This window comes from Monodelphis domestica, chromosome 2 (assembly GCF_027887165.1).
Source record: "Monodelphis domestica isolate mMonDom1 chromosome 2, mMonDom1.pri, whole genome shotgun sequence".
Classification (NCBI taxonomy): domain Eukaryota; kingdom Metazoa; phylum Chordata; class Mammalia; order Didelphimorphia; family Didelphidae; genus Monodelphis; species Monodelphis domestica.
The window spans coordinates 414,224,963-414,241,765 of NC_077228.1; the positions used below are offsets into that span (position 1 = coordinate 414,224,963).

General features: G+C 37.8%; 1 protein-coding gene across 7 annotated transcripts in view; it reads right to left on the bottom strand.

Moving 5' to 3' along the window:
* Nucleotides 1-16,803, bottom strand: part of NHSL1 (NHS like 1) — a 268,808-nt gene that overhangs the window by 2,948 nt on the left and 249,057 nt on the right. For all 7 annotated transcript variants that reach the window (XM_007484625.3, XM_007484624.3, XM_007484627.3 and 4 more), the window contains 2 exons: nucleotides 6,922-10,323; nucleotides 6,248-6,380 (listed from right to left, as the gene is read on the bottom strand). In XM_007484625.3, coding sequence (XP_007484687.2) covers nucleotides 6,248-6,380; nucleotides 6,922-10,323 — 3,535 coding nt within the window. The remainder of the gene's footprint in view (nucleotides 1-6,247; nucleotides 6,381-6,921; nucleotides 10,324-16,803) is intronic.

The following is a 16,803-nucleotide window of genomic DNA, read 5'->3' on the forward strand; positions in this document are numbered from 1 at the left end:
TTATATGTATGTATGAATGTATATATATATCCTAGTTTTATTAAAAAAACAAGACTTTTGGAATACCCCGTATTTTCTCAATTGATCTTGTGAGGCAGGTATAAGTATTATGATTCCTCTCTTACAGATGAGAACATTGAGCTTGAGTGAAGTTGAGTGATTTGCCCAGGATAACAAAGTTAAAAAGTGGCAGGGTTGAGATTCATAAATTGGCTTCAATCCCATGTTTTTAGCACTAAAAAATATCCTAATAGAATTTATATATTATTGAACTTCAGAGTAATACAATACAAATCACCTCATGCCTTTACATTACATCATTTCTTTCTTTCTTCCCAGTTTAGTTCCCAGTGTGGACCAGACCAGAACAGGTCCAGTATATAACCTAGTTCTGAATTACTCTCACTACCAAGGACTCCTGGTAAAGCAATTTTGCATACTGAGGTTCACCATTAGTCACAATGCTTGCTGGTGGGCTTGTCTGCCACAAGTCACCCTTGCTCCAGGCTATCCTCCACTCATCTATTAAAGTGATCTCCCTAAAGTGCAGGTCTGATCATGTTTTCCCCTCCACCTTACCCTAATAAACTCTAGTGATTCCCTATCATCTCTAGAATTAAACAGAAAATCCTCCGTTTGGCATTCACGATCTACTCTCCACCCCCTCACCTTTCCAGTGTTCTTACAACTCATACCCTTCCTTATATACTCTGGGCTTCAGTGACCCTGGCCCCCTTAGTGTTTCTTTTCTTTTCTTTTTTCCTCAAACCCTTACCTTCTGTCTTAGAATCAATACCAATATCCATCCCAAGGTAGAAGAGCAGTGGTAAAGGCTAGGTAATTGGGGTCAAGTGACCAGGTCACAGCCAGGAAGTATCTGAAACCCAAGATTTCCTATCTCCATGCCTGGTTCTCTAGCCATTGACCTAACTAGTGGCCCCCTCCTTGTTTATTGAACAAGACACTCTATCTCTAGGCTCCAATCTTTTTCCCTAACTGGTCCCGGTGCTAGAAATGTTTTCTATCTGTAATTCTCAGCTTCACTGGCTTTCTCCAAACCCACCCAACTAAAATCTCATCCTTTACAAGAAGCCTTTTTTGGTTCCCTTTCCTTCTAATGATTTCCCTCTGCTCATTATTATTTTATCCCCCATATAGCTTGTTTGGACACGGTTCTTCCCCGGATGTCTCCCTGATTAGATTGTGAGCTCTTTGAGAGCAAAGATGATCTTTTACCTTTTCTTGACTCCCCAATACAAAGCATTGTGCTTAGCATCATACTAAGCACTTTACAAATTATGTTTACTAACTAAAATCAAACTAGTCTTCTTGAATTTCTGGAGCCAAACCTAGATCTCCAGGAAGTCAGTTCCTAGGACCATAGATGAGAAATTATAGAACCGGACACCTAACTTAGAGATTCTAACTATCCTAGAGTGATTAGGGGACTAGAGACATATGGGGCATGCAGGTAGAGGATTGAACCAGAAACATTCATTTCAAAGACTGTTGATGGACTTTCTCTATTCTTGATCATTCATATGAATATGATTTCTATTTCTATTGGTATAGAAAATCTATTAGTTGACTAAAAGGAATATCACCTTTTTGCTATTCTTTCAGTAGCATTTCAACAATCCAATGCATTATTAAGAACAAGTATATTTGGGTCTTAGTTTAAGCAAACCTAATATAGTTAAATCCCATATAAGGTTGGTCCAAGCAACCTTCTTTCATAATTGCCTTGTCAAAGGACATTCTTACTAAACTCTATATAAAGTTTAAAAAATAACTTACCCTTGTCATGTCACATTGCTTACTATTGTGTTTTAAGTAAGAAGTAATTAACAATTTTGCATACTATATGAATGAAATTTGTTAAAAAATTTTACAGATCGATTTACAGAGGAATAAGGAATGTAAAAGGATTTACTAACATTCATTTAAATTATGAGCTGCTCTTTGTTCCTAGTACCTTGAAAATAGGATCCAATTAAAAAAAAGTTGTGTTTAGGTAATATATTAATTGTGTAAATAAATCAAGGAACACATATAATCTTATTTAACTGTATGGTCAGGAAGGTCTTTTACACTCCGAAATTCCATTACTAGGAAAGAGACCCACAACTCTTCCACTGCTCAACGCTCTGTGGAACATAATAGAGGTGTGTGGAATTCACTGCTAGCTACCAGGGATTTGGTATTTATGTAATAATCTCTCTATACTGTTACCAACCAAAGAGCTAAAAAATGGGAGAGAAAAAGGAGCCCAACAATAATCTAAAATAAAACAACATTGAAAAGCTTCAGAGCTCTAAACAATGTCATTAGTCTATAATGATCTAAGGGGACTAAAGATGAAGTATATATACATTTTCTGACATTTCTCATTACATAAAGAAAGCATTTATCAAAAGGTAAGGATTTATTAAGAGAGGGAGGGATTTAGTCATTGAAAAGTGACAATGACATAAAAAAGACTTTTGATGAAACATCTTTTAAATTGGTTCAATCAATGGAGTAACAATGACTTGATTAAAAGACTGGCTAAATAGTGGCCAGAGATGGAAGTGTCACCAAAAACAGACAGACATGACACCATCTGGAACTGCAGAACTTGACACTAAAGTTCATTTAATTATACTGAAGAAGGCATTGATCCTAGGGTTCCTGAGCTCAGTCCAGGTTTCATTAATAATCTACGAGGTGGTCCAAAGACCATTAGTGAACCCTGGTCCAAACTTAAGACCCCTTGGGCAAACCCCTTATTCAGTACAATTTATCTGTGGTATGTGAATATATTTTTTAAAAATTTCATAAATATTTCAATATAATTAACTTTACTTTCTGCACATTATTCCAAAGAAAAGTCTAAGGTTTTGCCAGACTGCCAAAGGAGATTATGGCACCAAACAAGGTTAAGAAGATTGAAGGTCTTAAATCATTAAGACTTAGAATAGGGCAGCATCCTTGCATGAATTAATACCTATATTACCTACTGATATAGTCCTTCTTTACAGTCCCCTCAAAGCAGCATTTTCCTTTGCTTTATTTCTAGTGTGAGTTTGTTATTTTCTATAAAACAATGTTAAGTGACTATGCGGACTAAATTCATTTGAAAATCACTGATCTCATTGTCTAGAACTTTGACTGTACTGTCCACTGTATCTAACTTGTATGAAATAAGTATCCAGCAAAATCTCATCTGTCAATAAACAAATGCTTACTTCAGCCATGCCACTGGTTGTTATTTATATGCATGTAGAATATTTTCTATTTCAAATAATATTATTTGCTATTTTATTATAAAAACCATATCTTTAGAAAAATACTTCAATTATCTTTATTCAAATAGTTTTTAAAATGCAAACAAACTATTTCAATATAGTCGTTCTAATTACACCATTTCACTGTTGGCAGGAGTTGATTCTCTAATTCTTTCTTAAAATTGTTCAGCCAGTTTATTATCAGCAGTATTAGACAAATGTCATTAAAGTTCTCTGCTCAAATTGTATAATGCTATAAGGAAAAACACAGCTTCACAAAACTTCCTTTATTGTTGTCGTTTTAATCACTGATTTAGAGTAACGGTATAGTTGGAAACTCACTGGCATTGATATCCAAAGATTCAGGTTTAAGGCTTGACCTTGGCATAAGATCACAACTCTGAGCTTCAGTTTCATCATCCACAAAATGGATATAATGCATGCACAATCTACTTCACATAGTTATAAAGAAAGCATTACATAAATATAAGCTACAAGGAGCTATATTTTTCCTAATACTTATAATAGCGGAAGTGGCTAATTTCCTAGACACTGATATGCACCAATTTTTAAAGGCTAAAACGCTAATGCAGTAATAGAATTGCCAGTGTCTAGCCATTCAAACTCAGCAAAAAAAAATTAATAGTGTATTTTTTCTAACAAAATGTCTTTAAAAGTTTTCTTGGGGGGGCAGCTGGGTGGCTCAGTGGATTGAGAGTCAGGCCTAGAGATGGGAGGTCCTAGGTTCAAAACTGGCCTCAGACACTTCCCAGCTGTGTGACCCTGGGCAAGCCACTTGACCCTCATTGCCTGGCCCTTATCACTCTTCTGCCTTGGAGCCAATACACAGTATTGACTCCAAGACAGAAGGTAAGGGTTTAAAAAAATAAATAAATAAAAATAAAAAAAAAGTTTTCTTGAATAGCTAATATTGGCTTAGACATTATTTGCTTTAATAAGTGTTAAGAATTCACACCTCTTTGGGTGCTCTATTTTCCATCTGGCTTTAAATCTACTCTTGGTTGATAAACATTATAAAATTGCTATCTTAAGTCTCTGTATTCAGAGAATCAATTAATCTTTCTTCCTTAGATGAATTCTTATTGTTCCTGCTGATAAATTACAGCATGGCTCCGTTACTTGTGAAATTGACAATGAGTATATTTGAATTTTTAATCACAAATTGCACTAAGGATCTATTTGGCTTTTTGTTTACATACTTCGACAACATTTATACAGGATATCAAATGCAAAAGCTTATTTTCACATCTTCACATGTGAATGAATCATTAGGAAGAGAGAGAAACATTCTATTTTGGGGTTTACTTAAGGCCAAGAAAAGAAATTATAGGATCACAGATTTAAAAAGAGAATCAGCTTTTTAGGTCAGCGAGTCCAACCTCCTCATTTCAGAGATGAAGAAACCGAGGCCCCACATTATGAAGTGGTTTGCTTGAGGTCATATTGGTTATAAGTGGTAGAGTTGGAGTTTGATCTGGGGTTAGCAACAGGAAAACATGCCAGAGACTTTTGGCCAACTTGTTGGAAAAGGTCCATTTTTAGCCTGACATTAAAGGTCAGATTTCCCCATTGAGCTCAAGTAATTTGTACTGGAAGGAAAAACAATCCAAATTAACAGGCCAACTCTGAATCCAATGTTCCTCAAAAGTTTGTGGACTAATTATAGTGTCCTTGGTTTTAGAGTCGGCATATTTCTTTCTGGTTTCCTTGGAATTGAGGTTCAGTAACAAGTTAAAGAAAAGAGGAATGAAATGTTGAAGAGAAAATCTTTAGTACCTATTAGAATTTAGTGCCAATGGCTGAAATGAAAGGCAAAAAGCATTATGTTACAATTGAGAAGGTCTAGGTTTGGGTTATATACAGTCTCTTACTAAAAACAGTTTTATTAATTAGCATTAACATGTACAGAATATTTTTTTAATATTCCCCAAATGGGATGAATTTATATTATGTAAAGAACCTTGTTGAGCAATACCTTTGGAGCAAGAGACAATTCATGGCATAGTGATAGAATACTGGGCCTTAAAAGCATTTTAATTTAATCCATGCAATGTTTAAATACTATACAAAATTATTTGGAAGCAAGAAAAATTATATTCTGAGCAAAAATTCAAGAGTAACTAATATTAAAAGTGTGTGCTAGATACAGACAAAATTGAAGCACTTTTGAAAAATACTTTATTATTTTTTAAACCCTCTTGAGTCCAGTAGATGGCACTAGCAGGACACTTCAAACTACACTTTAAACAAATTTTGCTTGCTTTCTTTCTGCTTAAAAAGAGGTCTGCTTTTGTTAATATCTGCAAGTTACCTGAAAAACCTATGTGGCACAAGACCAGAAAAAAAGACCTTTAATACCTAAGGATGGGAAAGAAAGAATATGCTAGAATATTAAGTTTGCTCAAACCATAAGGCACCAAAACACTCATTCCACATCTCATCCTTGACTGGATTATGAGAATCTATAATCCAGCACTTGTCATATATTTTGTCATATGACTGACAGTTGGTATTACTTGCCAGTGTGTGCCATGCTTGCCAGGAGGCATGTGTTGAATCTCTGTCCCAAACTGCATCATAAAATCAGCAGAGAATAAAGGAGTTGAAAGGAAAGAGGGAAATGGAAATAGAGACACAGACAAAATCAACAGTGAAGTTAGTCAGGCAAAGAATCACACAATATATACTGAAGAGAGAACCTCACAATATAATTTTTAGAGCATAGAATCATAGATAAACTAGCTCACCAAAGCAAACTTTGTTTCTCAATGACAAAGATGGATCATGAGAAATAAAATGTAATTTTACTATCTTTGTTACCGGTAAGAGAGAGGTACAGCAGTCAGCAATCTAAGCACGATTGATGGATTTTTAAGTTTTTCTAATAATAAGCTAGGACATTTAGAAAAGGGAAATTGGGAGTTTCCATAAGCACTTTAAAGGAAACAGTTTTTAGGTACCTGTGGATAGCTGCAAAAAGGTCTTCTGTAGTTCTGGGTCTACTTGGAGTTGTCACCTCATCACCCCCATCTTCCTTAAGGCTACTGCATGGTCCAGGAGAGGTACATACCATGTCAGCCTCAAATACCCCAACTGCAGAGGTGAAAGATTGCAAATATTTAACATGGGAATGGAATGATTTTGAGTTTCAGTCTTCAAGCTATCATAATCGTCTTCCTTGCTACTCTCAAAAATGCAAAAGCCACAAAGAGTACAGGCACTGCTTCACTAAGAACAGAAGAAAAATGGTGGGGTGGTCTAATTGGGGAGATGGCATGACCTTCATTCCCATGTTTTTTTTGTGGAATAATCTAAAACTCTATGAAACTCTACTGTCTCACAGCCATTAAAAAAAGAATTCCTCTATCTATCATTTGATTACCAACACAACAAATTCTTTACATAGCCTCCTATTCCTTCGTAATTGCTTTGGCTGAGGTCATTTTTAATCTAATTTTTAAAAAATATAGAAACCTTCTACAAGGCACTTTAGGAATTCTAGGCAACACTGTATTGAATATTCCAATCTAATCTCAATCTCACACTCCTCAATCCTATGTCTAAAAGTCCCAAAGCTGGATTGAGTTTAACTGCGCATTACCAAAGAGAAGGATGAAGAGAAACCAAGACTTACTGTTACCATCCTCTCGAGAGGGGGGACTGCCCACGTTACCACCACTGTCTTCAGTGCTCTCTATCCTGCTGCCTTCATCTGAAGTGGTTGGCTCCTCCTGCTTGGGAGCTCCTTGAGCTGGTGATACATCAGGCTGTACCATATAGACATCGGCTCCCACTCCTGCAAGGAAGGTGGATCCCACAGCTCCACCCCCTGGTACCAAGCTGCCAAAGTCTGTCTCGGCAGAACCAGGTCCTGCAGCAAAGCTCTCTTGAGCCTCTTTGCCATTCACATCAACCACTTCTCCCCTGGCTGGGCTGCTGACACTTTCATTCACTTTGGTTGTTTTCTCTGCTGTGAAATCTATGTGCGGAGGTGGCACGACAAGGAACAGTTTGGGTTTCTTTGAAATAGGAGGTGGTTTCCTGCTGGGTGAAGAAGAGCCATGTGTCTTCTTTGGAGAGCTGGGCTGCTCCTGGAGCAATGCAGTCCTGAGGCCAGAAGGAGATTCCTCGTCCTGCCCAGAAACCTGCCCTCCTTCCTCAGCATTTGTTCCTGAAAAGGATGCTTCGGAGGATGGTGCAGGATCAGCTGCATCCCCATGCCTTTGAAGAGCAGCAAGCTCAGCTGTCCTGCTGTGCCAACCCCAAAACGAGCCCTTCTCAGGAGTTGGAGGTGTGTTTTTAACGGGGACATTTTGGGCTTTGCTGCTGTCTAGTCCATTGATGCTCCCTCTGTGTTTCAAGGCAGAAGATGGTTTTAAAGGATCCTGTGGCACCACAGAATTATTTTCCTGAGATTCTGTTTCAGAAGCTGGTTTGCCTGGCTGTGCTCCTGATGTTTCTGAGGGCTTGTTCACAGGCCTCAACCGTACCATCTGTAATGCTTTAGTGGTTATTAGGGGCATTGGTGGTTTAGTGGTTTCTTCCTTGGTGAGAGACGGTTTAAGTACAGCACAAGAAGAATCCTGTTGGCCACACTTTTTTAAAGAGGGCCAAGCTTCTTTCATCAACTTAGGGTCAAGAGGTGGAGCAGGTGGAGGCACAGAAGAGGGAAAGAGAGATGAAGGAGGAGGTGGCAAGGGAGCAGTTGAATTGGGCATACTGAAGGATGCTGGGGGAAGAGGAAAGCATGTATCCGTTGGAAGAAAAGAAGAAGCAAGGACTTCTGGTGGTGGAGGAGGAAAAATGGGAGAATGCTGTACAGTGGACAGTTCCAAGGCATCTGCTAAAGGAGGAGGAGGAGGGAGAGGGGAGTGATTAAGAGGATGTACAGATGCTGGGGAAAGAGGAGGAATGGGAGGAGTGCTTACAGCTGAATCTAATTTCTTCATATTCACACTGCCTTCAGTTGAAGTATTGGAAGAAAGGGAAGTTGAAGATGAAGAGATAGATACTGAAGATATCAGGGAGGATTTTCTTTCAGGCACTTTGGGCTTCAACTTTGATTTCCCATTTCCTGGTGAGATAGATTTTAAAAACACAGGCACTGGAGTAAGCGCTGTGGGGGTATTCGATTGGCTGGAATAGCCACTAGATGGGGAAGTGACCCTGTGAGACTTCTCTGGGGAAGCGTTCTTTGGTTTGGCCAATCCACTAGACACTTGTGGGACAGGCACCCTGCACCCATCCTGGAGATGGCTGGTGGCAAGATCACACAATGGAGTCACAGCATTAGGTGGACCTGTGCCACTGGATTTCCCCTGATCTTCTTGTACGCCAGTATAGTCGATGTAGTAACCCCAAGGATCTCCGTACTCTGATTTGACGCTGCTTGTGTCGCTCTGAGATGGGGTGACCGCGCAAAGGGAATACACATTTGGTGCTGTGGCCGACACCATGCTGCTGCTCGTGCTGACTGTGCTCTGGCTACGGGAACGGAGGAGCCATGGATCTTCGTAATCGCTACAGGGGCTCTGGGAAGGAGAACTACTATCTTTCCTCTGCAGATTCAGTTGTAGGGAATGTTGGAGGGTAGCAATCAGAGTCTCATTTAGCACCTGCCCATTGGGTTGAGTTTTTTTCTTGGGGGACCTTCGAAGGGAATCTGTTCTGAAAGGGGGAAGGGGAGGTTTCTTCGCTTTCTTTAAGGAGATGTTTCGTGGCAGAGATTTATCACAGTTTTGCAACTGGTCACCTTGATTTTTCTGGGCTTTACCATCAAAAACATTAATCACACTGTGCCTGGGGTTCCCAAAGCCATCACTGCTATTGCACCGATTTCTTGATTTGATTCCAGAGTCCATGTGCATGGAAGTGTAGTAGCCATCATGGTCTACTGAGTAGAGAGAATTTGCATCCTCTTTGACTGAGGCTTGGTCTAAACTACTGCTGCTCATGTTACTAGCAGGAGTGGAGTAGCCAGGAGTAATACAATGTGACTTGTGTGGGGATGCCCTCTCACTGCCTGATGCTTTATATTCCCAGGGCTCTGTGCCCCCAGGTGCTCTGTCACCTGAGTAACTGGACTCACTCTTACCATCACTGTCTTGGGAATGGCTTAGGAAATTCAGGTTGTTTCTGCTGTTGTAGGCTACATTTCGGGACCCATTCTCCTTGTTTCCTGGAGTGTTCAGAGAGGCATCGGAGTCACAGAGGGACGCCATCATGACTACATTGCTGGTAATGGTGTCTGAGGTCTGTGAGTGTCGTGTCGAGCTACTCTCGCTCCAGTTACCACTGGAAGACCGATGATCATCTTTTATGGCACTGCTGGTGGCAAGATTGTCTCTGGACTTCATCATCCTGGCATAAGGGGATGAGCTGGTGATTCTGCTGTCCAGCTGTCCAGTATTCTGGACTGTGTGTATAGCAATAACCTCTGATGATGAAGAAATTGTGGCATTTGCTATGAGGCTGGTAGAGTAGGCAGCATGAGGAGAAACAATACAGGCTGGGCTTGTTTTTTCACTTTCATAATGTCTCAACTCTTCTGATTTAGGTCTCGATAATGTCCCAGGTGTTGAGATACATCTCGCATGCTCAAAGTTTTCATCAACTTGCAGCTTACCCATCTGGTAGGCGAGAATGCCAGCCAAGTCCTCTGCAGGGTTCTCAACAGCCTGGGGTGACTCAAGAGGTTGAAGGGACAACCTTGTTCCAGGACGAGGAAGGCTATGGAAACCCACATCACTGTGGAAGCGTGGAGGAAACACAACACCTGCAGAATCGCTCATCACTGACATGTTCCCTGATGAGACGGAGAACTGGCTCATCTGGGCAGCAATACCTTGCCCCTTTTGTGCCCTGATTCTTCTCATGGAAGGGGGCACAACTTTTACTTCATCAGTCTGACAACTAGAGTCCCTGGTTTCAGAACGCTGAACGGCGGGTCGATAGTTGTCAAGCCTTCCTAGTGTGGAGTAGTGGTCGGGGACATACATCGAGTGACCACGGAAGTCATTCTGGCTAGTGCCAGTAGCTGGAGATAAAGCAGAAAAATAGTTATTACCTGCAAACAGAATGACAATTGGATTTATCACCTTTCTCCTCATACACATATTGTAAAAATAAAAAATAAAAATAAAAAGCAGTTTGTCCTGATTCTTGGGCAATTTAACAAAACTACCTCTTTCTTAATTTTTTTTCCCTCCACTGCCAATGGTATTTAAACAAGTTCAAGTGTCTGTTGGCGTTGGCGATTGCTGAGGGGGGAAAAGCTCAGTATGTGGTTATGTATCTCTATTTTCACATTCTCTTATAGACTGAGTACTAAGTTCAGATCTCAGAAACCAAAGCCCTTGAATTCTATGAAGAACTTTAACTATTTCACAGATTGCTTAAAGAAAACCTCAAACCAAAACAAAACAAAACAAAACAAAACAAACAAAAAAAAACACCCTACTCTGTTTCTAGACTACCAGGACAAAGAGAATTACTTTTCTCTCCATGGACACAGAAAGGATATCTACTGACTGTGACCCTCATTCCCAGAAGTGATTACATGTCAGTGGTTGAACCAAAATCAATTATTTAGAAGCCATTTATGAAGCATTTTGGCATCAATAGTGTTAATACTACTAATATTTTATGTAAGGCATCCCTGAGGAAGAGAAATGTGATTTACAGATCCATCTGTGTTTTAAACATTTCCTTCTCTATCTTAAATCATAATCATCTGTTAGTGGCATTCAAAATTTCAACAGCAATCTGTTGTGATATGGACAGAAAGAAGCGACTGCTGGTGGGGCAGAAGGAATAGGAATAGATGAAATCTTGCCAAGCAAAGTTCTGATCCAGTGAAGAATTCTTCAAACTGTCATTATTTCTTGGAGCTATATATCAAATAGAACACAAATGTATTCTACAACTAAAAACAAGGAAGGAAGCATAAAGGATGTGAAGAAGGAGTAAGTATATGTAGAGCTAAACATAAAGCATTCCAGTTTCCCAGGAAAGATAAACAGCTTTAAAAAAATCACAGAGCCAGGAACTTTGCCAAAGTGCAATGAAGAAATTAAAAATGTAGAGCAATCCCTAAGAGAAAATAAATAGGGAAAAAACTCACCACAGTAAGAAATAAATATCCCCTTCCATTCTGGATTACTGTCTGAGCAAACATCTGAGAGAATAGTTACCAACAGTAATCGCTTTCTTGTATGAGACCAGTTCAAATGACATGCTGGCTATGATTTAAACAATCACTCATCCATTTTCCAAATCTGATTTGGAATAGCTCAAAGTGCTCTTCTCTTGTCACCCCTGCTTTGCCCCATTGCACTATAATCAAGGTGCATCTATCTTGGGTTCAAAATCCAAAAAATCTTCCTTGCTATGGAAAGCTTATTATTAACATATTAATAGGAAGTTTGTATCAACTGTATGCTAGATGTTATATGGAAAAAAAACTGCCTCCCACAGTTCCAACCTAATGTGCTTAGCTCCTTTCCTCCTACCATGATAATATGGAAAATGATTGTCTTTGGTTCTCTCCAGAGGGAAACACCTTCATAAGTCCTGTTAGCTGAGATACGGCCAGAAAACATATTATTTGTCTTTCCTACAAAGTGATCACTAATGTTGAAACAGGATAAAAATGGTGCCCATTCCTGGAAAGAAGGAATGAAAAGTAATGAGATCATCTACTTGACTGCAAAATAATGATGAGAGTGACTTTATGGACTTTTAAACTACATAGGTAAAAACTTCCAGTCACATAAGTAAAGTATTGTACCATTTCCACAAAAATTCACATTTGGGTATATTTTTTTTGCCACTATTTTAAATATCTTTGAATTGTCAATGATAAATTGTACAGGATATTTGCCTTTAAAGATATTTAGAAATAGGATAGCAACTAATTACAAGAAGAAATAAGAAACATTCTGCATAGTTTCAGTCCATAATTTTAAAGTCAAATTCAACTTTGGTTTTTCAAAATGGTAGTAAAATCAATTATAAATTGATGCAACCAGAACTACACTTGAGATATGATAGTGCCTCAATTATTCTGTTATATTATGACTATGTTTTACTCATCTAACTATCAGGAAATATGCAAGCAAATATTTATAGATGTTCAGAAAAATTCTCATACCAATTATAACATAAGTAAATCAAAATGTTCTTGAACTTTGATCTGGAGATGCCTCTACAATTAGGGAAATGTACAGAAGTGGCAAAAAAAATGGCTCTAATTTTGGAATAGGGATAGAGATATTGGACCTGTGATTTTATTGATGAAGAAAGCTTTCTCTACCAATGCAAGTGGACACATTCTCTTCAACTAACATAGTCTTAGATTTATCTAGAGCAAGGTTGTCAAACATGTAGCTCACAATACTCCTGAGTAAAGCCCAAACCAGATTTAAATGTTAACTAGGAAATATTTAACAAAGTAAATAAAAATACAATAAAATTGAGGCAATATGGTTTTCTAAGACAATAGGAAGTCCACAGAAATCTTTACGTACTCTTTAGTGGCCCTTGTTTCTGAGTTTGACACTATTGATCTAGAGTACCCAAAGGTTAAATGACTTGTCCAGGATCATGAGGTCCCCTAGTGTCAGAAGTGGGACTGGAATCTAGGTCTTTCTGGTCTTGAGGTCAGCTTTTTATCCTCTACAACACACTGTCTCTTCTAATTTCTATTAAGAAAATTAAAATATTATTTCATTTTTTAAAATCTCTTAATCATGTAATATTTAGAAGAGAGACATATTAAAGAGGTAAAATTTTAGATGGAGTAACCAAGGTGAAGTGAAATTTAATATGGTTTTAAAGATGTTAAATAGAAATGGGTAATCTTTCTTTCCTCTTTCTTGTTTTATCTTTTTTTAATAACACTAGATAATTTGATTCACAGATGGAATTACATTATCAGTGGTCGTTCTAGATATGCTTTGAGAAAAAAAAGTAATTTGAACTTTTATTAAGAAAGTATAATGCTGCTTCAAAAGCCAGTTTACATGATTTATAATATAGTCTATGCATAGTTTGATATATAAAATACTTCTTATTCCATCATTTGAGAAATTAAGGTTTTGATTCAAAATCAAAAAGCTCAAATCTGTCAGCAACTGGAGATGGATTTATTAAGTACATCAGTCAGACCATCTGTATGGAGGCACTAAAAAGAAGTATTTTTTTCTTAGTGATGGTGTAAAATAGTCTTCATTTACCTAAGCTATTTTAATATTACACTTCTCTTTTCTATGCCACATCTAGAGATGATTTTTGATTATTAAAGGAAATGTGAACAAAGATATTTTTGGCAACAAAGAACTATAAAATTCTGAGCTTCAAATCCTATGTGCCTACAGTATAAACCAAAAGGGATAAATAGCCAAGGACAATAGAAATGAGAAACCTTTTAATTATCCTAGGCATTGCTAAATCTTGATCTGCTAGAAGAAGAAAATTAGCTAGATATACATTCCCCCACTATCGTTGTCAAACTCTCTCTTTAGCCTACTTACCCCAGGAGAGAAACTAGATAGAACAGATGTCTCTTCTATGAGAGATGAATCAGATTTTCTGTCTGCTGACCTCTGGCTGCCATAATGCTTTGTCTTCAGTCACAGTCTCACTATAAAGCTTAATATTCTCAGGCATGACAATCCTTGCTCCTACTAGCAGCTGTTCATAGAATCTCAGCATTGGAAGAAAGGAACATCTAATTCAACTCATACAAGACAAGAATATCCTCTATAATTTATCCAATAAGTGGCTATCCAGCTTGTACCTGAAGACATCCAACTAGGAAAATCATGCTACTTAGTAAGGCAGTCTATTCTACTTTTGGATACTTATAATTATTACAAAGGGTTTTTTTTTCTTTGTAGCAACCTTAAATTTGCTTCTTTGCAACTTTCATCCATTACTCTTGGTACATGAAATCTGATCCTTGCCATTCAGTCCTTTGAGATCTAATTCCAAGAAGAAATGAGCCAGGGCACCTGGACATCACTCCTTCACTGAAAGGACACAATGTAATTACTAGAACACAAGGTCATTCCATCATGGTTGCCCTACAGGACCAAAAAAAAAAAAAGATTTGAACCATGGGCTATGGTATTAGTTGATTTAATACTATGTGCTAAGATAGTAATGAATTCCTGCTAAGATAGTAATGATGAATTCCTCTATTTCTAGACTCTGTACTGTAGATATATATTATATGTATATATATATATATATATATATACATATATATATATGTAAAGCAAAATTCTGTCTGTATCTATCCCAACCTTAATGTTTCTACATAGGATACACAGGCTACTCAGTTTTGATTGAGAAGATAGTGTGGATTAGAAGCAGGACATTAGATTTGGAGTCAAGGGTTATGGATTGGAATCCCAACTTGTAATCTACTTCTTATGTGGCCTCAGAGGCAAGTCACTAAGTAACTCAGACATTGAGCTTCAGTCTCCACATCTATAAAATAAAGTGGTTTGTACTATATGACCTCTGAAGCCTCAGTTCTTGATCTATGATGCTAGAATCTAGCATCAAGAGTATTATGAGTAACTACCTAGATGAGTGATGGTGAACCTTTTATAGACTGAGTGCCCAAATTGCTCCCTCACATGGCATGTGAGCTTCCCCATTACCCTAGACAGGGGAGGGAGGAAGTGCTCACATTAGACTACTGGGCCGAGGGGTGGGTCATGTGAAAAATGTCCTTAGGCATGGTGGAGGGGGGGAAGGGAGCAGCTCCCTCCTGCACACATGCCATAGGTTTACCAACATGGACCTAGATGGTATGGCAAAACTCCTTCCATCCATTTGCCAGAGTACTTAATTCTACATTGTTTATTGGATCCTATTCTGATGTTTTATCAATGTTTAAAGGTACCACTGAGTGCTCAAAGAAAAAAACACAAGCCCTGACAGGTCCTAAACCAACCTCGAAAGACTTGAAGCATTAGTTCCATAATAGATTATTTGTTACTTACTGAACTAATAAAATACAGTGAATGAAACCAAAACTGAAACCAAAACCAAAACCAAAACCAACAAGAGCAATGACAATACCAATATCAACAGCATCACCATAGGATCATACTGACTTGTTTTGCATGCAATCTGAAAAGACTAAGGGCCTGGCTTTTTGCCCATGTTAGTTTTCCCTCCTTACTAAGAATGTTTTTTTAAGCATTTTCATATGCCTTTTTGTTATTATTCAATAAATATTATAAACATGTGAAGTGAAAAACCCAGAGGTTCTCTGATGACTATTTGCTAAAGCGAGGAATGGCTGAAATTTTTGTCAAGGCAACATGCACTACATTAGAATTGGGATAGTAGGTTAAGGTCTTCTCTAGAAAGGATCTGATAAAAAACTCAAATGCTTATCTGAGAGTAACAGATGAACTCATCTGCATCTAGATTCGTTTGTCAGATTAGTTGGTCATTGCCTATTAGAGAGTGAGATCCTTAAAGAGTGGGCAGATATATTTTAATGAGAGGTTATAATTGTCCTCATGAGGGAAAGTTTGGCAAGGGTGTTACAATAGCAACCCTGGTCAGAATACAGTGCCTAGAGGAAAAGTTGGAAAGCAATTAAGTAGATGGTAGTATACTAAAAGAGAAGTTATGATAAGAAGAGAATAGAAAAGTTAGAGATGAATTTCACATGTTTCACAGACTTGAGGACAGTTGACCCTACCTCTATTCCTGAATTTCCCTCCCATTATGAGAAAAAGGCACTCCTTTATTTTTATGGTAATTTTTCACCAAATGATGTGGGTTTGGATTAGTATAGTTCTATTTTTTTGCTACCCAGAAGATAAAACAGCAAACTATTTTTCTGAATGCTATTGATGGGGAAGGGAGGGTAAAGCAGAGCTTGTACACTTCAGAAATTGAAGAAAGAGTCAAATAAAGGGGCCAAAAATAGGGATATATTCCTCTGGACATATTATTATCTTATGGCTATATTTCTTTTAAACAAGACAAACTAGGGACCAATTCTAGTTCTTTCAGACCCTCATTTTTAGTGGCAGAAGCCAGTTTCATGATCTTGGATGTAGAGAGGACATACAATGCATGCTACAGCAGAACTGTTTGTAGCCAAGATATGATAAAATTGGGAATAAAAAAGTATAAGCAAGGGTAAATGCAGTAATTATGAGCTATTAGGATTTACATTTGCCTTAAAAGGAAAGGAAACAATTTCCAAAGTATGAAGCTTAAAGAAAAAATAACCACAGGGAAAAGAAGTAAGAATTAGGAAAACTAGAACTACTCTGATATTCCTAGAGGCATGAATAAATGGCTTTCCCAGACATCCTTACAGAAAATAAGATTAGAGTTGCTCTAAAAATGAAGGAAATTATTATTATAATAATATCCCAAACATATTTTAGAAAAATTTAGAAATGGAAAAAGAAGTTTCTTTAAAATCCCATGAAGTTTTAGAATAAGGTAAGGAAGATAATATTATTAAAAAATAAAA